Here is a 20426-nt window from a genome sequence, read left to right on the forward strand (position 1 = left end):
TATGCAAAAGTCTTGAGAACATCCCTTATTTTCTAATATTTTGCTAGAAAAATGGGAATTAAAAGTCTTTAAAGTCATTTATTGAGGCATACACATTTAGACAATTCTAATTAGTTTCAAAGTTAATATTCAATATGACAATGTTTATTCTTCAATGCTGCTGGAAATCCCTTATACGAGCTTTCTAGTCATAGTCTTCAGGAATAGTTCAAAGCTCTCCTTTGGATGTTGTCTCTTTTGTTCTTTTCTCAGACTAAATGATCCCACACTGCTTCTGTAATGTTGTGCTCCGGGCTCTGTCGAGGCCAATCCATCAATCCATAAAGGAATTAAATAGAAAGGTGGATAAATAGCTCTATCCAGATGCTTAATATTTCCCAGCTATCTACCAGCGCAACAGACTTACAAAGTCAGCAGTTGAACTTTTTTCTTCCCCCTTTATGTTTGAAGCGACTAGCTTCAGGCTTTTATTGTGAAAGGAGAGGTCTTCGCGCTCGGTGGGCGAGCAGTGCGCCGGTGTTGACGCAGTTGAAACCGGTGAGTGTGAAGCGCTGACAGGACGCTGGTGGAGAGCAGCTGTCGCAAAGAGCTCAGTGAAGTGTGTCTGTCTGCATCAGCGAGCACAACGCTGGATTACCATCACAGAGAGGTGAGCGTACCTGCTCGTTACAGCTGCACTTCTCTGAAGCCCTTCTTTAAGATTTTCTCTTAAAAGAAAGGTTCTTATTATCAGGGCATGAACAGTTTATTTTTATTTCCCACTGGCTCTGTTAACAGCTGACTTGAGAGTTGTTAAGGTGTGATGCAAAGCCAGTACTGCATAATGTATTTCATATTAATTACAGAGTCTGCTACGTGAGTTTATCAATGGTTAGCAAATATGAATGCTTCTGTGAGTCAGTCGGTTTTGATTTTGCATCTCAGCAGATGGGGGCATTGGCTGTGGGACAGTTGCTGCAGTAAAGGCAGATCCATACAGTGGGAATGGGTGCCGCACTCTGTAGCTGAATGCGAGAAGAAAAAACCTAAATCCTTAATCTGAAAATTAAAGGATTGCTGTCTGTATAACACTGCTGAATAACATTTGTGTATCTATTTATTTATTTTAAGACAAATCCGATCCCGCGCGTTGGTTTCTTTAAGTTGGACGGCGGCGGTTGTCAATGTGAGTCATAGGGGGCAGACTTCAGGCTACTCTACATGCATACAGTAGGGCTGTGACAGCAAGACCATCCACTTAATGGAATGCATATTATGCGGCATGGAGATGTTGGGAGCTGTTCACTGTACAGTGTGATCAAACTAAACTGTCACCTCTGTCATCTTTGTTTTGGAGATATTCTTGATAGGAGATTGATTTTCCACTCCTTATTCCAGGGACATCTTTGTGAGCATGACTAACTTAGCACCTGTGTTATGTAACTGCACAATATTAAAAGTGTGGATGTTCTTTGTGTTGACACAAGGACCTGAATGTTGGGCTATATGTCAAACAGGTCTGTCTGAAGACTCACGCTGAACAGCATGTGATATGAACAACTGCTTGGCGGCACAACTGTGGCCACACACAGACTCACAGACTGTAACAAACACCTCCGTCTTGCCCACATCTTAACTGGGATTTTCTCTTAGTCCCACTAAACATGCCACTGGGAAGGATTGTATGAAGGCAAAACTGACATTGGTCACTATGGTTGTAATTTTTTATAATATGCATTTTTCATTGTTGCTGTTATGGAATTCTAAGGAATTACAGAGGCATCTTTGCGTGATGTCTACCTGGAAAACAATCCTGCCGTTTCCTATTTTAACTGAAGATCTAAGATTGGAGCTTTTTATAATACATAAGACGCCTACTTGTGAAACTCTACAGATCCCCTGCCTCAGTCTTCATTCACATTTTTACCCCCGAGTAACATGAGTCTAAACAGGCGTGATAAAATATTAACCCTTGCACAAATAATTCATCAAACCGCTCCAAGGACAGGGGGAAAGTATTCAGACGGATTTTACTCCAAACCACCTGTTTCAGTGTTTTGCTGTGTAGCTGCCACGCTCTGGAAATAACCCAGTCACTTGTGTTCGTCTTATCATGTGGACTTGTTGGACGTGGTTAATGGAGATATTCAGTTATCTAAGCGTTGTTTACATAGAAAGATCAGGAAATCCATTAGCTTCCCACATGTCCTTACTACAAGTACAACAAAGACTTCTGGTTTACCAGATGTCAGTAGAGGACCTGTGGCTGTTTACACAGGGATTTTGATAGGTGTGTACATATAACACATCAGTCACATGTTTGGTAGCAGCTCACCCAGGAGCCATTTACTTAGGCAGGGAGCAGACGTACCCTTATGACATTTTGCAGGTTCTGTTGTGCATTTAAAGCAAGGTGAAAGTGATCTATGTGAAGGAAAATGTTTGTTATGTTCTGAAAGATTGAACACATGACGGTATTGACTTTTTCTTCAACAGTAAATTTGGATGATTTGCAAAGGAATGCTTTCCCTCCTCGATTTAAAACATATATATGTATATATATGTATAGATACAGTGATTCATCAGGTGTTTTAGTGTATCTAAACAGGAGGATAGAGTGCACAGTTCAAATAATATTCAAACAGAGTGTAAAGTTTGCAACCTGCATTAATTTTAGCTGCAACGTGTATGCTTGAATTTTTCCATTTGCAGAATAGCATCCACCACCGAGGTACACATCGTGTTTCTGTATCCAAAAAAGCCGATACAGAACTGATTGATCTGCACAACAAACAGCTGCCTGATCTGTGCAACTTCTCGAGCGCGGGGCTCTTTGTTTACCATGAACCCAGCGCGGTTGTTAATATTTTATGACGAGTCACGTTACACAATTCCCCTAGATTTGAGAGGAGCGATCCTCGGAAACATGAATCTCAAAACTGAATTTTAAAGATTTGCCAAAGCCAGCTGGCCTGGGGAATATCATAGTCTTGTTTTTCCATGATGATCTCCATGTGGTTTGGAAATCAGACAGACAACTAGTCACAATATGTTTTGTTTTTTCATTCAAGTCCAATTACCCCTTTGGTCATGCAGTCTCCTCAGAATTTATTTGCATTGCCAAAGTGTGGATAATTTAGCTTTTGCTGTTGTTTACATAGGTGGATACTGTCGCTGTGTTGTAGGCCTACTGTACCCACCTGTTCAGAGTGATATATGTAGTTATATATGTACTACTATTTTTACTGGATATTGGAAGAATAATGAAATGATAGTATTTCCTTGTTGAGACAGACTTTTTTAGGATCACTTGTTTTAATTAGCTGCGGTTTATGTACACCAGCTGTGTGGTGACGCTGGATATTTGCATGACTTGAACAGAAAGCTTTGTAGTGGCAGCATTTGTAGAGAACAGCCTTCGCTTTACTGGGAATAATGGATGGCTTTGGATCAGGCCGGATGTTTCAGCCAGACACCAGGTTTCTGTTTTCACTCCTTGTTAATGTTACAACAGGTTGCTTGGCAACCCCCACCCCCCACCACCGAACCCCCTGTCTGCTTTCACCGTCTCCTGCCATTGGATGAAGTGGATGGGGAAATGAAGTGTTATGCGTTGGCTTTTCAAGGTCGGTGGCGCACAGAACCCCCGCCCTGATCACGGATGCACGTAAACAAAACCGTGAAAAGATCATTTATGCTTTGGTGATAGATTTAAGCAGCGCCCGCCTCCACTGCCGTCACAAGCACCACACGTCCCACACCAACCCCCAACCCACCCATGTCAGCGCTGATGGAAAACACCAGCATCGCAGCATTTGCTGGCAGATAGTTTAATGAGAATCAGCAGACGTCTTGACTAAAAATCTCACCGACCAATCCAGAATTCTCAAGTGACACTTGTACGCCACAGCTTTCTCAATCGCTCACTGCAACATGTAACAAAGAGTAAGGACCATCTAATATTTTGCCACCACCTGTGAAGCGGGGCTGTTACAGACAGTGCTGCCTGCCTCTGTTTGTTTCTGGGTGTGACGGGGACGAGTCAGGCTGCACCGGCATTCCTGAAATAGATGGATGATGGGGACCAGTTGGAGTCCTGCTGCACGCTCATTTCACACGAGGATGCCTTCATAGCACTTAAAATTGCTGGATTATCGCATCGCTGTTTATATTCACGTTTAGCCGCCATATCCTATGACTCAATTATCAAGTAGTGCTGTCACATAGGCGCTCGGAGAGTTATATTAGGGAACACGCTCAGAGCTTCCAGTCCCTGTCAGAGTCCAAACATTCAGCGGAGATGAGGAAACACTTTGAGCGCACTCCGTGACAATGATTTGAATTGTCAGCGCCGCTCACCTAATGTGCAAGTACCTCCCATTATCTAAGCCGGGAGGAATCTGTTGTGCACAGCTGTGCTCATTATGGAGTTATGAGATTAAATAAACGCCATGTCTTATTCATACTACCAAATTACATACCTCTCTACTGTCTTATGGACTTTATTTTTTTCCAATTATGTCACTCTGTTTTCATCTGAAACTTTTTAAACTAAACTCAGCTCCTTTAAAAGTAAACTATCTGAAAGTCCCTTAAGGAGACACCGCAAAGCTAGTTGGATATTCAGTGTTTATCCTCTCTGTGAGGCCTGTGAGCCAAGCTCTCTCACTCTTGGAGTCAAGCCTGGAGCCCTTGCTGTGAAGATGTATCACCCTGGGTAAATTGTCAGCTCCCTGACATTCTTATTACGCTGGCTCTAAAAGCCTAGCAGGCATGTTAGAAGGAGCCTGGCTCTCTAACACAGTGTCTGTAACAGGCGGTTTGGTCCATGCAGCCAACTGCAGTCCTCCCCAGGACCTCGGCACGTACCAGCCAAGTGTTTCCTGTCCCGGGGATCTGGCCATGGTCACTTCCAGTAACTGTCTGGGCTTCTCGGGGATGCGTTGGCAGGTCGCTAGCCTCTCTGAGCGATGGGGAACACATCATACAATGACAAGTGTCATGAGTGGGTTTGTTTTCCCTCCAAAAAGGACCTTTTTATCTACAGGTGAAGAATTATCCTCAAAATAAGCCCTCAAATATGATAGTGATACTGCAGGATCGCTTTAAACTCTTCTTCAAAGAATTCAAAGGCATAGAAGCTGTCTTCATACAACCCCAGCTTAAGCTCCTTCCATTATCAACACAAATGTGTAATCCTGTTCTCAGGACTGTAATGAGGGTAGTGTGTAAGTTACATACATTTCCTTTTATGCTGCAGTTGTTTGAAATGAACTTCAAATAGCTTTGGTTGAGGAATGTGTAGAATCCAAGGCTGGTGTCCAGTGTGGAAGCTGTTTATGGAAGAGAGTGGGGAGGGTAGAAGGGTAGGTGGGGGGTCTCTTCTCAATTAGGAGGATAAGCTGCTGCTCCGGAGCAGCCATTTCGAGCCATGTTTGGAGCTGTTTGGTGGGATCTGCACACAGCACTGGATAGCTTCTCCCCTCTCTGCCATTTGTTGACAAAGCAGAAGTCAAACTGCGTTACATAACAGCTCTTTCTCTCCGTCTATAGTACAGCTGAGCGTGTGAAGAGAGCTCTTTTGTGTTGACATGGCTCACTTTTAAGGCAGCCTCTGACTGTTTCACAGAGACCCCTACCCCCCATGGAGGGAATGCATTACAGTTGAACTTTGTATCACCCTGCTTTGTTTAGATTTGAAAATGGACAGACAGGAAATTTAGATAATCCATAAGATCATACAGATGGAGTAATCTGTGGTGCCTGTAAAAATGCTCCAAGAGCTTAAATATTGAAGTCATAAATCGATTCAGGGAAAAATCTATTTACATAAGAGCATGTAGGGTTTTACACTAAGGTTAGAAGTGATAAGTTAGTCATTTTGGTTAGTAAACTCCATTCACAAACAAGTGATTGATGCACAGAGTTTTAAAATAATGCCAAATAATAATCTAATAAAATAGAAATAACAAAAAAACAGTGAGCTTGACGCACAGTTTTGTCAGACAACTTCAATAAAAATTTTCCAAAAGGAAAGTGCCAAAACTACAAGCAAAGCTCGAGGTCCAGTTTAAGATAAGGCTCAGACGAAGAAAATCTGTACAAGACATTGTGTAATTACACAGGGGATAAAGAATAACAAATTACAGTATGTGTCTATATGAAAACTATCCATCCATGCATCCATTTTCCAGTTTATTGAGCCAGGGTCACAATGTGACTGGAGCCTGTGGTATCCAGCATTAGGTGAGAGCCAGGGTACCAACGGACAGGTCGACGGCCATTCACAGGGTTAACGCAGAGAGACAGAAAACCATTCATGCTCACGTTTAGAATGACGTGCTTGTCTTTGGACTGGAAAACCTGTACAGGCACAGAACATCCAAACAGAAGGACAATAATGTTAAAAATTAGGTGCTTTGTTGTGTTTTGTTTATTACACTTTAGGGAGCAAACCTATTCAAGGATGAGAATAAAACAAGAGAGGCTTTCAGGCTGGTTTGTAAAGTAAATACAACTGCTAACATCTTTAAAACCCACCACATCTTTAAACACCCCACCTCCCACTCCGTGTAAATATCGGAAATGTTTCTCAAGCAAGTGAAGAATTGCATGGATATTGCAAAATTTCCTTAAAAAATTTCTAGTATGTATCGAAAAAATCCTGGACGGACGGACGGATGGATGGAACAACCAGGACATAAAGAACAGGGTCTATGACTTATTTATACAGATAAATTCGCGGGCTCTTTTCTGTATTGAGCTTGTAAAATCATCAGGGGAAAAAGGGTTGTCAAAGATTATATAAGTTGTTGAAATTTCTCTTCCTAACACGGCGATGTTCCATGAGAAAAAAAATGTAAATATTTGTTGGTACCATTATATAACTGAAGGAAGTTCTCCCTGATCCAGGGAGGCAAAACTTTAAACAATAAAATCAGATGTCCTGTGGACACAAAGAGCCACCCGCATCATTTAGGAGGACGAAGAGTGGTTCAATCTTGACTGTTTTGTGAAAGATTGTAGCTAAACTCCTTGGTAACTTTTTTTTTTCAGTACCTCAGTGTCAAACGCCTTTGCCAGATACCCTTTTCCCTGTTTTTATTGATATTAATACAGTAAACAATGTAGTTTTCCATCATAGAGTAAGATAAATTTCATGTTTAAGAAGCTAGATTAATGCTGGGGAAGAAAGCTTTCCATCAATCTTAAAATTATTCAAGATTGTGGGGAAGATAAGATTCAGGATTTCAGAAAGTACTCAACGTGAAAACAGAGAAAGTTGCCATATTTTTTCTGTTTTATATGTAAAACTTTTAAATGAATCAGCAACAAGTGTTTGAATACTGCCCTCGCGCCGGGAGGGAGCCTTTCTTTTGAATCAGGGATTCTGGGAACCCATCAGCTACTGTGCTGGCTAAGCTTCTGGGTGCAATGGGCCTTGATGATGGGGGCTTTCAGTGTAGCCAGCCAGTGGGCTTAGAGTTCCATTTCTGCCTGCCAGCAACTGTTTACGAATGCAGGTAAATTAAAAAGAAAAAAGCCAATAGAATCCTCGTCACACGATGGCCCGCTCAGACGTGAGTTGTGAATAGCGCTGGGACTGCAGGCAGATTCCGGGAAACCCGAAAGCATCTGTGGCATTGAAGACCTTATGGGTGGCTGAATCATCCAGTAGCAAATTGCAGCTATCATCTTTGGTCTGCCTCTCTGTCTCTCATCTGCTGTCCTGCGTGAGCATTTTAAGAGGCAGGAGGATTTCCACAGTTGTTGAGTGGGTGCAACATTCCCAGGTGGCATGTGGTGACAGGTGCATCTGAACACGCCTGTTGTCGCAAGCAAACAGACCCCCCCTGCATAGCGAAAGGTCAAGGTCAACCCTGGGACTGTTCCGCCCCCATATGAGACCCTCAAAGCTCGGCCGTGCGGCTCACGGGGCTTCAGAGGATCCTGATGTACGTCGTGGAATAAGGGCTGTTTGTACACATCATCAGGAAGGTAATGTATCTCTCTCTCCAGACATGCAGTGACGCCTTGGGGTGGTCGTTGGCTTTTATGAGTTGTTTGTTTTGGCAGTGTTGGTCACACCAGGGAGCTTTCGTTCAGTAGGAGGTTTATGTATCTGTGTGTGAGAGAGAGCGTTGTGTTGTAATGGAACTGAGAGATGCATATTGGATGGATCATCTGGGCTTTGCTGCTTTTAGATAATGGCAGAGGTCAGAGCTGAGAGGGTGTTTCACTGACTGTGATGTGAATATAATGACACCTACCCTGTTAATTGTTAAACTGTGAATTTGAATTTAACTCTTTTTTTGGTAAATGTTATAAGACTTAGTTTCTACATGTCAGACTTGTTTTGTTTTGGGGGGGTTTCTGAGAAATCAGCACAAATAACACTTAATAGCACATCCGCTAGCTTTAAAAACAGGAAAGTCAGGCTGTCTTTGGAACCTTTGAGCCACTAACTCAAGGCCCACTAACTGGTCTGCTGAACTTTGAACAAATTCAGCAAATAGTGACTTAACTTCATATCCACTAAGCCAAATAGACTCATAACAGGACCCGAGTGCACAGGAGCTTCCTGGATTATAAGGAATGACAGTGAATTTAGATAATGTTTTAATCAGATGGCTGATGTAGCGTCTTCTTATTTTTCTGTTTGCCTTGGCCCGGCCCGTGCTGTCCTAGCAATGCTCTGCCCTTTTTTTTACAGTCTGGATGAATGGTGCTCTCTGCCCTGCTGTGCTCAGAAGCACCTCTTCCTAAAAAGGCCAGGGATGATCTCTGCTCTGTGTGTTTATACAGCAAACTAAACGCTGTCAGCTGTCATACTCGCTCTATCTGTTATATGCCAGAATTTCAAACACACTCAAAATGCTCTTTCTACTGTAAATTTCTCCATCTCGGGGTTCATGTGAGGATACAGCGGAAGCAGAACTGAGATCAGAGTAAGCACTCCTCAAAGGAATGCCTGTTAATGGTTTTGGAAATGAGATCATGGATGCTTTGCCTCTCCGGGATGCAGGGGGTCAAGAAGCAAGCTGATTTTATTAAAGAGGGACGGGAAATAAACACACGGTTTCTGATGCTCAGGGACGGCTCGGCTCCAATACTGGAAAACGTTTAAAAAGGTTTTTTGCTTTGTGTCTCCTTGGGACTTGTTTGGAATTGCTCCCATTTTCCCTCATCCATTTTAGGCCTATTTGTGGAGGCTTCCAGCTGGAACATCAGCCTGTTCTGCAGGTTGGCTTATTTACCGCCATGTGTAAACAGAGAGCACACAGTGTCCCACGCAAACTCAGAAGAAAAGGAACAACTTTAAAAGCAGCTTAAAATTTTCATTGCAGAGTAAATTCTAGACGGCTTTTGCTGCTCTGGCTTTTGCTCACTGTTTTCCTCTTAGTTTACAAATGAAAATGAAAAGAAAACACTCTTTGTGTCTGTTTGTGTATATGAACAAGTAACTGTTTGAGTGTCCTTGTGAGTGTGTTTGCAGTCTTAATCAGTCTTTTTCTTGGCATTTGAAATGGGGATGTCTCCTAAATCAGCCATGCTGCCTGAGCACAACGGCCAGATGAGCAGTAGGAAGTTTCACAGATACTTTTATGGTGGCCGTGCTCTGACTTCTGCATGCGCCACTGCTGGAGCTTAGAGCAATACGGGTTACTTTTCTCCTGTCTTGTTGTCATTAAAGGGAAGCACATGTGCAATTTTTGAATTTATATCAAAGTGAAAAGTACTGAAAGCACTGAATTTGATTCTCAATAATCTTATCTTAATTATCTTTGCTGAGTAACAGTAGAATTGTACAGCAAGAATGCATTGAACAGATCTTTGTGGCATCTGATCCATGCTACCGATGTTTCACTGCAACTTTTAGTATCTGTAACATAAGTTGTAATGTCTCTCTGGATGGAAAAAAATCATTATATGTTATATAGACTGTGCTGTATTATGTTCTAAGCAAACAATGGCTTGAGTTTGAAAGTTTTTCTGAATTAAACAACACTTTGAATTACTAATATAACTTAATGTGAAAGAGCCTTCAGATGATTTAAACAGATAAAGTTCGCTGCCTTCCTGTGTTGTATCTCATTTCAGTGTGTAACCCAACCACAGAGGCACAACCACAGTTTCAATAGCTGTATGTGGTTCCTCATTAAAGCTGTCTTTGCAGTGCCTTCACTATTAATGCCAGTGCTAAAGCAAATCTTACCCGTAAAAGACATTTTCTGTGTATGTTATATTCCTTCAGTGCATACAGTCATCCATTCTAACAAGCAGAGACCTGGCCCGGTTATCAAATCCATGCTCCTCAGTCCATCTGATGTGAAGTTTATTGAGAATGATGCAGATGTTTCCACTGGTGCGGTGCTACATTTGTCAGACTAAGTCATGAACATTGGAGGGAAGCACAGGTGACTGTAGATTAAAATGAACACGAGTGGATTTCTTTATAGGTGCCCATAGATCCAAACCCTTTCATCTCTTTCTGCTAGGACCTGAAATGAATTGAAAAATTTGTTTTGTGCCTCCAACAAAAAGTTATTTAGTTGTTGTTCATAAATTTTTTTTCTGAATTCTGTCTGGATCTTTGTGTAGCTGCAGGTTAATAGTTAATAATACATCATAGGAATCTATCTTGGGGAATCCTCCTATTTAATAGTCTTCCATGTGTTTACTTTCCAGGGCTCTCCAGCAGAGGGCGGCGTAAGACCAAGCGCAACTCCCAGTAAGTCAGCTCTCAGTCTAAGCCTATCAAATAGTTAATTTAACCTCATCTCCTCTGTACCACAATGATGTGAATTCATCACTTGCATGGCATTAAATCGATCACGAGCACCCTTGTTAAATCAGATAGTGAATTGCTTTAATGAACAGCTGATAGATAACTGCTGGATAATTGCTTCAAATCTTAAAAGTGGGATGTTTTGCCTTAAATTTTTTTCATAATCACACACAAAAAAACTCTTTTTGTTCCTTCCTGTGTGTTTGTTGTGTTAAAGTCCCTTCAGGTCCTCGAACAGTCTGTGCTGTCAGGATTACACCTGTGAAAAGCATGAAAGGCTCTCCTGACCTGATTCCCACCCCAGGTGATGCATCCATGTGGCTCATCAATGTTTCAGCTACTACAGTTGTGGAAACCTCATACTCACACAGAAGACATAGAATGTGGTCTTCAAAGTCACTTGTTGAGAATTGGGTGTTAATTTAACGAGGGAATAAAGAAATTCTGCATAGAGCAAGCTTCAGGCGCTCTACTTTCACCTCTGGCGGGGTGCTCATGGTAATTAGTTTTACAGGACAGCAGGATATTAATTTGATGGCCTGGTTTTGATGTAACAGTTCTATTTTGGCGATTTGGAGCATGAAGTAGCAGTAAGTTGGATTCTCAGCAGCAAGACGTTCCTTAACAACCACCAAAACAAATAAATAAATAGCAGCTAAAGTGAGATTTTGAATGTTTTCAGATTTGGACCCGAGCAGAGTTTGCAAAGGGAAAGGCGTGGTGACCCTAAGGGCCACTCTCGTCCACATCGATGATGAGGACTGCATCAGCGATGAGCCAAACGTCATCTCAACACCAAGTAAGTCAGGACAGCTGCCACAGTTGTTTCGTAACAGCTCTCCACATGATGAAGAGAATATTAAGAGGTTAGCAAGAATAACATGGCCACGTGTGTGTGGTGGTGGGGGACCAGGAGCACATCCGTGTAAAATGTGGACAGAGGATGTCAGTTTGGCCGTAATTTAACGGGCGTTTCGTCATGTTTGTCAGCATTTCAAGTGTTTTTGCAGGATTATATAACTACTCACGTTTTAAAGTGTATGCTCAGCTGGGCACGCTCAGAGCCGTGATGAAGGGCGACTGCTCATATTTTCATACAAGTGTCAAAGAGGTCTTTTGTTGTGGCCTGCCCACGCTGCACTTTGGAGCAGGCAGCCTTAACTGTGGGCTCGTTTGTTGTGCAGAGCGGAATGGAACCGGTCTGGAGGCTAGCCAAGGCTTTTGGGGAGATGCTTTAATTGTTGTAGAGTCTGAATATAAAGGCCAGTGGAACAAATGGCCTTAACAGCTAACTGAATAGGCACTTTGTTCTTGTGACAAAGTTCAGAGATTGTGGGAGAATCCTTCTTCTTTTTTTTCTGGGGATATTAACAGCCCCATGCATGAAAACCACTAAGGAAAGCATTCACACCCTGCAGAATGAAATGGAGATTTACTTTATCTGCAATTATCTGTTATGATTTGCTGTCATAAGCTCGGTCAGAGAATTTACTTTTTAGCATCGTCCCCAGTGTTTTTGTTCTTGCCGCGCTGGCTGCCAAACTAAGAGAGTTTTGGACCCTTTTTAGGTGGCTGGACAAGCCAGATTAATGGAGACAGCTCTAAAGCAGGACTGGCTGAGGGTGGCAGCAATGACACAGCCGATTTACCTCCTGTAAACAACACTCTGTGCCAGGTACGTTTACTTCCACCCCATTTAACACACGATCTTGGTTTGATTTTATGAGCACTGATTGATCTTGTTATTTTAGGGTGCTGGTTAGATGTCTTTTTTTTCTTCTTGTTTTTATTACAGGACAGTTTTTCTTTCTCTTGACTTGTAAACTTGTATCTTCTGTCACTTTCAGAACAATTCATCTGAGAGCATAAAAGAAAATCAAGCTCCGTTCTCCACTGACATTCAGAACTCGGTGACATCGACTCCCAGCTCTGTTTATCCCTGCACCAGCATAGTTAACCCCACCATAGTCCTGCTACAACACAACAGAGGTGAGCACACCTGTCTGTAGGTTGGGGGCGACAGATATTAAGAAGCTTAAAATTGCTTGTGTGCCCTTTTAGGGAAGCTTGGTGGTATTAAGTCATATATATGTCACTCAGACCCACTGAATGTTGCACTGGAGCACCGGCAAAACACACATGCAGAGGGACCAGCTGCCAAAACACAGAATAACCTCAGCTTACAGTTCAGGCACTGGTTGTGTTGCTTTTCTGCTTATCACTCCGCTACATCTTTACTTAGCGAGTAGATGTTTTCTGCTGTGTCAGTGTTCAAAGTCTCACATGGAACATTTAACGGTGTTGTTGTCTCTGTCCGCGTTACATGTATAACAACTGCTTTCACACATCACTGCTGAGTCACGTTTTACTTGCCATGTCTCTGTCCGTGTTTGTTTCACAACAGAACAGCAAAAGCAGCTTTCTCATTCTGAAGGTACGCACTGAGGTCTTGTTGATGTCTACAACATATAACACTTTTTTTTTTCATTCGTTCGACTGCTCGCAGAAGTGCTGCTTTTATTAAAGCGCAACACCTTTTTCATTTCTCGACTGAACCATCTGTGTGCTCACCACCCCCCTTTTCCCGGTTTCATGACTAACTTGTTTGTTAGTTTGATACAAGCGTCATGAAGTAATAAGTCAAGATACTGGCGCCAACATGTTACCATTTTTGGGAACGCAGTACGATGCTCAGGTTATACAGAACACATTTCATTTCCTTTTTGTTTGATGCTGTTTTTCTTTTGTGTTGCTTCTTATCAAACCTGGGATTTTAATCTTAGACTTTATTGTTCCCGTCACCAGTGGGTTACATGGAAAAATTACTGATTAGCATGAACTTGAGTTTTGTAGGCCGGCTTCTGTTCTTTCATTTATTTACTTGACATTGGACAGACCTTATCCTTATCATTTAAATCCAAGTGTGTGTGACTGAGCCTGTCGTACCACTGAGAAGTCATGTAGAAAACAAAGACAATATACTTTCTGATATTTGTCATGTATTTTATGTAAAAGGGGCATGAAAGGCAGTATACCCAAAATGCATTGTGTAGCTTACTAGGATGAGCTGGTGACCCATATTCCAAAGACATTTTTCATCTGGATTGCTGGAAATACACTGGTGGCACTATTATTAAGAGTCTCCCTGTTAAGTTAAAAGTTGAGTTTATTAGCAGTAGAAAACACACGTAGCCAGCTCAGTAAACTGAGCTACAGGCTTACTCTGCTTGGTAGAGTGGTATTAATATCTGAATCACTTCACTGAGTGAAGTATCCCAGTAAGTAATGGTGGTTTCCCAGCATAAACAATAAATGGGTGGTGGAAGTAACTTAAGTAAATAATGTACTGCATCTGAAATGTTCTGAAAAGTTATTTCTTGCACAAATTTTATATAATCTCTCTTCATGCTTCTTGGTTGCTTGTGCTGCCATATCACTGGAAATGTGTTGTGAGCTTAGCTTTCTTTTAGCTTATTTTTCTTGTGCTTCACAGACCCAACCCCAGAAAGGGACAAAAGCCCCGAATCCAGAAGTGAAACTGTCAGTCCAGTCCCTGAAATGGACGGGAAGAGGCAGCGGCTATCACTGCACTCCCCTGTGCTGAGTCCTCTCAACAAGCCCATTGTGCCTGTACGGGTGAGCGATTAAACCAGCTGTCGAATGAAGACTAATCGACTCTCTGTAAATGTTTATTAATGGGTGCTTTGTTTAGATAACACATGAGTGATTAATGCTACAGTAAAAGAGGTATTTACACAAAAAGCATGACCACATGTCATGTTTTTGATGTGATTATTATTTTTATTTTTATTAATCGTTGTAATAAATATAATATATAGTCCTCTAATCACACTCATAGCAGGTGTGTGTTACTAATAGCACTCTCACATTTAGGTGTCAGCTTCACAATAGCACTGCATCAGAATTAACGTTAAATGAGATGCTGTCATTCTCATTTGTTGCACTTTATTAAATGAAACAAAATGCTCTGAGAAACTCAGACAGGGGAACGTCTTCCTGCTCGAAAAGGATGCAGATGATGCTCTTCTGAAATTCTCATTGACTGGTTGTGAATTAATTGTTCCCACACTGTAATTTCAGAACACTGAAAAGTCCAAAGACTGGTATAAGACAATGTTCAAACAGATTCACAAAATACCTGGTAAGTCGTTTCTTTTTTTCTACTCTGTGTTGTTTCTCTGTTTGATCAGTTTTGCCTGGTCTGTTTCTGTCCCTGTGTGTCTTTATATATGTGTCTCTGTGTTATGTCATGCTGTCCTCTGTCTCTCCATCATTGTGCATAGAGCCTATTGAGGAAAACCCTTACCGTCCCACCTACATATTCCCTGAGAGCTATGAGATTCAGGTGAAATCGAAAGGTATCTGATGGCAGTAACTCCACTCTCGTTGGCTTTACTAATCTGCAGCCATCTTGGACCCTCTTAAATACTTCAGCTGTGTTTAATCTTTGCGCTAGTACCTACTCGCCTCGAAACGACCGAGCTCGAAGATGCAGAAAGGCTTTAATGTAATCTTTTCTGACATGTGTTTCTTAACAGTCACTATTACAGTAATCTTTAAATACACCGCAAGGTTCGTGCAGAACTCCTGATCACAGAACGAATCTGTTTGCATCTAATACTGTGCAAAAGTCTGGTGCCACCCCTTGTTTCGTGGAAGTGTAGAATATATAAGGAAAAAATAGAGTTTGTACAGTTCTAACAAACTTGAAAGTCACTATTTGGTTTGACCACCTTTATTTTTCAACACAGCCTGAACTCTTTTTGCGAAGTTTTCTAGTAATTTCTGTAAGTACTCTTTAATAATAGTTCTCCGGGCTTCTTGAAGCTCAGTCACAGCTCTTCTTTGGATTCTGGCTGCCTTTTGTTCTGTTCTCAGTCAAGATGATCCCACATGGATTCAGTAATGTTGAGGTCCAGGCATTGGGGAGGCCAATCCACGATTGAATGTGTTCCTGATTGTGTGTTTTTTTCTGCCCAGGTGTGCTTTTACTGCATTGGCAGTGTGTTTGTGATCACTGTCATGCTGAAAAACAAAGCTGTTGCCAATCAGATGCATTCTAGATGTTATTGCATTGTAAAAGGAGCTTGCAAAGAAAAGTGTCTGGTCTTCTTTAAGTTGCTTGAAGACGTTTCACCTCTCATCCGAGAAGCTTTTTCAGTTCTAAGGTCAAATGGCAGAACATTGGTATCCTCAAAAGAGCGTCCTTTATCCTTAAGATGCAGATGGACTGCTGAGTCTTGGCCTGTGGAGGTGGCTCTTCGAAGCCAATGTTCACATTTTGGACAGAGAGGACAGATGGTTTGAAAGAGGAGTGAAAGAAGCCATCTATGTCCACTGTGAGCGACCATCTTTGAACAGAGGCGGGGGTTTACGACACCAACTGTCTGCCATCTATAATCCAGTTTTGAGATCCCTCTCCAGACGACTTAACGCCCACTCACATCCTGGGCCATCTGACCTCAGGAAATCGCATGATAAGGTGGGGCCAGGTTTCACAATGAGCTCCCCTGAAACCCTGGCTGATTGGGACCCACACCCAGTTTCACACCTTGGCTCAGGTCAAAGTCAAAGTCAAAGTCAAAGTCAACTTTATTTGTCGATTCTTCCACATGTACAGGACATACGGAGAATAGAAATTGCGTTACTCTTCAATCCCTAGATAAATAGCAAATGAACATTTAAATATATTTAAATATAAAAGTGATTTAAAAAATGCAAGTAAAATAATTAAAAAGTAAAAATTTAAATAAATACAATTTTACATATAACACAGGTGATTAGAGGATCATCAGGGGGTCCTTTTGTCCCTCTGTGGGGGGAAACTCCCACTGGGTTTAAATCTGGGACTCTCCGCCATTTGACCTTAAAACTGAAGAAGCTTCTCGGATGGGAGGTGAAACATCTTCAAGCAACTTAAAGAAGTCCAGACGCTTTTCTTTGCAAGCTCCTTTGACTACGATGACCTGGATGACTGAGAACCTTCACAGACATATTGCATTGTAAACCAAAATCTGATGATGCTTTTCTGTGTATATAATTTCATCGATTTTCATCTTCAGTATCCCAACTGAAATGCAACACCAAACCATGACAGAGCCTCCGTTATGTTTTACAGATGTCTGTAAAGACTCACTGTTGTCCCTCTCTCCTGACCTCTCCTGTACATACTAATGAACCACGAATTTCACATTTGTATTCATTACTCTGTAAGACCTGTAGCCACTGATTTCCAGTCCAGGTTTTGTGTAATTTGACACATCTTATCCTTTTCTTCCTTAAGAATGGCTTCTTGATACTCGCTCTTCCACAAAGACCATTTCTGATGAGGCTTCAATGAAAGGTAGATGGATCAAGTTAAGGGCCGGATGCACCTCTTAGGTCCTGTGTCAGATCTTTGCTGGATTTTTTCCAATTTCTTAAGTACATGACTTTCAGATGCTGTTCGTTTGCTGTATGTAGCTTTTTGGGCTTTTTTTTTTTCTTTTGTCCTCAATTTTTCCAATTTCCTCACATTTTTTTAAGGACATGCTGCAATGCCGAGACACGCTGCTGGTAACAAAGTGACTAAAAATGCAGTTTAAAAATTGATTCTTTGCTGAGTCGTTTGTCATTTGTAAAAACAACACAGGTTCAGCCCTTGTTAGGCGCCTGGTGCTTAAATGATTCATAGGTTAGTGTGGCTTAAAACAACATTTCTCTGAAAATGGTCAGGTACAAGAACTTGTCATGGTCCTGGGCCATGTTGGCCCAGTATTCTTAGTTTTTATGTGTTTTTGTATTTTGTTCCCTATTTAAGATAAGATAAGATAGAACTTTATTAATCCCTCGGGTGGGTTCCTCTGGGAAATTCGATTTCCAAAAAAAGCACAGCAACGACCGAAGTTACAGTTACAGAATTGTTATATATATATATAAATATATATACACACACACACACACACACACACACATATATAAATACAGAAACAAATATAAATAAAATATACAAAGGGGATAAATAGAATAAATAGGAATAAAAAAATAAAAATACAAGTGAATTGCACATTTCAAGTATTGAGTCTATTGCACTGTTGACTATTTACAAAAAGTATTGCACAAGGTATTGTACAGTGAGGTGAAGAGGCACTACATTTATGCCTTGGTTCCTAGGTTATTTAGTTAAGATGTTCCTTATTTGGTTACCTCCTGTGTGCCCCTGTGTATCTGTGAGCCCTCGTCTCTCCTTGTGTTTTATTCCATGTTTTCCCCAGCCTGTTATGTCTGTGTTCTCCCCGTGCTCTCTCTCCTCCTGTCTGAACCTCTGTGTACTTCCTGTTTTACTTTGACAGTCTCTCGTCAGTATGCGTCATGTTGTGTTCGCTCCTGCCCTGTCTCGTTATGATTATCTGTGTCAGCTGTGTTCCCCGTGTGCTCCCACTTCCCTCGTTAACCCTCTGTGTATTTATGTGCATGTCTCCATCAGGTCAGTGTCGTGTCGTCAATGTCTTCTCCCTGAACCTGTGTGTTTTTCTGTGTTCCCACGGTCTTCTGTTAGTATTCCCAGTTTAGTGTGAAACCTGCAATAAAGCAGTGATTTTGAGTTCAGTTCCTGCCTCTGTGAGTTTTGCGTTTGGGTCCTCATCTGCCTCCACACAGCCGGTTCATGACAGAACTGGACTGAAGTGAAAAAGAATACACGGAGAACTATTCCTCAAAGCTACTTAAAGAACAATATGAAGAAATGAGGGGTGGCACAACACTTTTGGACAATACTGTATGCTGTGGCATAACACAGTAGGAAAACGACAGGTGTAAATAACAAAATTATATAATGAGTGATACTTTTTATGCATAATTATCAAAAAATCCTACTTCAGGAGTGAAATAAAAATAACTAAATTCTGAGTTTTATTACAATTATTGAAACAATCATTGATTAAAGAAAAGGTTATCTCATCTACTGAAGTGTTATGATCATCCCCTGAATAATATACTATTTCCAGTTGATGCATGGATGATGCACGACGCCTTCAAGTGTATTTTTCCTTTTATATCAGAAAAATGTAATAATATTGTCATGTTCTTTTTTTTCTGTTAACCATCTATTACTACAAATTTCAGGCTGTAATCTTTTTTTTTAATATTTTGTAGATGCTTATTCTGACTTTTCTGCAATAAGGCATCTTTTGCATTATTTCCACCACTAGGTGCTGCTGTAGTCCTACATTAAGGTTTTTAGTCTGCTACCCAGAGTTGAATCTATGCAAGATCTCATAATAATACTCTACTAACCAGTGTTTAGGTTGAAGCACTAGATGGTTAAGGTAGAGTCTGGCTCATAGTTTTGGTTTTGGATTTGCACATCTAGCCACCACAGCAAGGTTTTAGGTCAAATGAAAGGAGATGCTCAGTGATCAACGTAGATGTGTAGCTGTGACTCTTACCAGAGCTCTCTGACTGTGACAGTTCTGGCTCTGTGGCTCTACAGTGCATTACTCAGTCAGACCCTCAGTGCTCATCGATGCTTGGATCCCCTTTTAGCTCAGTAATGCTTCCCTTGAAGTGCTTTGATTTGACACTCTTTGCCTGTGTTTGGTCTAATGGAAGGTGTGAGGCAAGGGAAAAAGCAGGAAAAGAGTGTCTTCAGTGTCTTCTGAATTATTTAATACTGTGCTATATTCATTGCTTTTTAAGTAAGAAAGACAGCAAGAGATAAAATTAATAATAAATCACTTTTTATTGCTGTACTTTCCTCTTTCAGATGATGGTCCTACCCCCTTTGGTTACTTGGAAGATGGTGAGTCTGGGATAAGTAGCTGTAGGAGTTCAACCAAAATAATGTTCTAAATTTGGAGGCACTATTTACACAGTGCAAGTATTGAGGTATTTATGTTCCTATTTCCAGTGAGAGCAGTCCCACGCTCAAAAAGTGAGAATGAGGTTGATTCAAGAGGCTGCTCGATGCCAGTGCCAATGCGGTCGTCTTCCCTCAAACCCTCTGCCAAAAGGTCAGCATCTTCCATCTGCCCCAGTCCAAAGAGAAGATGTTTGCTTTGATACTTAACACACAGCACAGTTCTGTTTGTGTTTGTTAGAAGAAGAAGCTGTTCACAGTTCGGAATACTTCAAATACTGAAATACTGCCTGTGTTTACCTACAGAGTTAGTAAGTGTAGATAAGCAGGGCTTACTGTAGTGGAGCAAAAAAATCTATTTATTCCCTGACTTTGAAAATCTAAGCATGCTTTGTTCCCATTGGCTTCCACCACTGTGTCCTCTAGTTTTTTGCTTGAAGTATGATTAGTGTCAACCTTCCACACCGCATGTCAGCACAGACAAAGGCCTGCCTCTGCGCTCAGAGACGTGAGTGATGGAGTGATGAAGGCAGACAGGTGATAGAGGATAAAGTGTTGCCCACAAAAGCTGCAGATGACATGTTGAGGACTGACCTTCCTTGTTCCTTGGTGTTTGTGGATGAAGCCCTGCGCTCCTAAACGCGTCGTTATCAGTGCTGCTGAAACGTCCCGCGTTGTTCTTGATGCTCATCAAAGAGGGCATGCTTTTTGTTTGCCCTATTTTTTTTCCTGTTTTTCTGAATAGTCATTTTATACTTGACTGTCTGTTAAGAAATTCTCCCAGGAAATGCTGCGCTCTGT

At 41.4% G+C, this 20426-nt stretch overlaps 1 protein-coding gene across 10 annotated transcripts in view; it reads left to right on the forward strand.

Annotated features, from left to right (window-relative positions):
• The first annotated feature begins 563 nt into the window (after positions 1-563).
• Positions 564-20426, forward strand: part of sorbs1 (sorbin and SH3 domain containing 1) — a 42176-nt gene continuing 22313 nt past the window's right edge. For 2 of the 10 annotated variants that reach the window (XM_026189019.1, XM_026189026.1), the window contains exons 1-12: positions 7634-7977; positions 10669-10711; positions 10986-11072; positions 11451-11567; positions 12337-12443; positions 12616-12757; positions 13173-13202; positions 14262-14404; positions 14870-14930; positions 15073-15147; positions 19533-19568; positions 19677-19779. In XM_026189019.1, coding sequence (XP_026044804.1) covers positions 11039-11072; positions 11451-11567; positions 12337-12443; positions 12616-12757; positions 13173-13202; positions 14262-14404; positions 14870-14930; positions 15073-15147; positions 19533-19568; positions 19677-19779 — 848 coding nt within the window. In that variant the 5' untranslated portion in view covers positions 7634-7977; positions 10669-10711; positions 10986-11038. Of the gene's footprint in view, positions 650-7619; positions 7978-10668; positions 10712-10985; positions 11073-11450; positions 11568-12336; positions 12444-12615; positions 12758-13172; positions 13203-14261; positions 14405-14869; positions 14931-15072; positions 15148-19532; positions 19569-19676; positions 19780-20426 lie in introns of those variants that run through there. The other 8 variants (XM_026189028.1, XM_026189027.1, XM_026189020.1 and 5 more) reach the window with 8 other exon arrangements.

Source organism: Astatotilapia calliptera, chromosome 13, assembly GCF_900246225.1.
Source record: "Astatotilapia calliptera chromosome 13, fAstCal1.2, whole genome shotgun sequence".
In the NCBI taxonomy this organism is placed as follows: Eukaryota; Metazoa; Chordata; class Actinopteri; order Cichliformes; family Cichlidae; genus Astatotilapia; species Astatotilapia calliptera.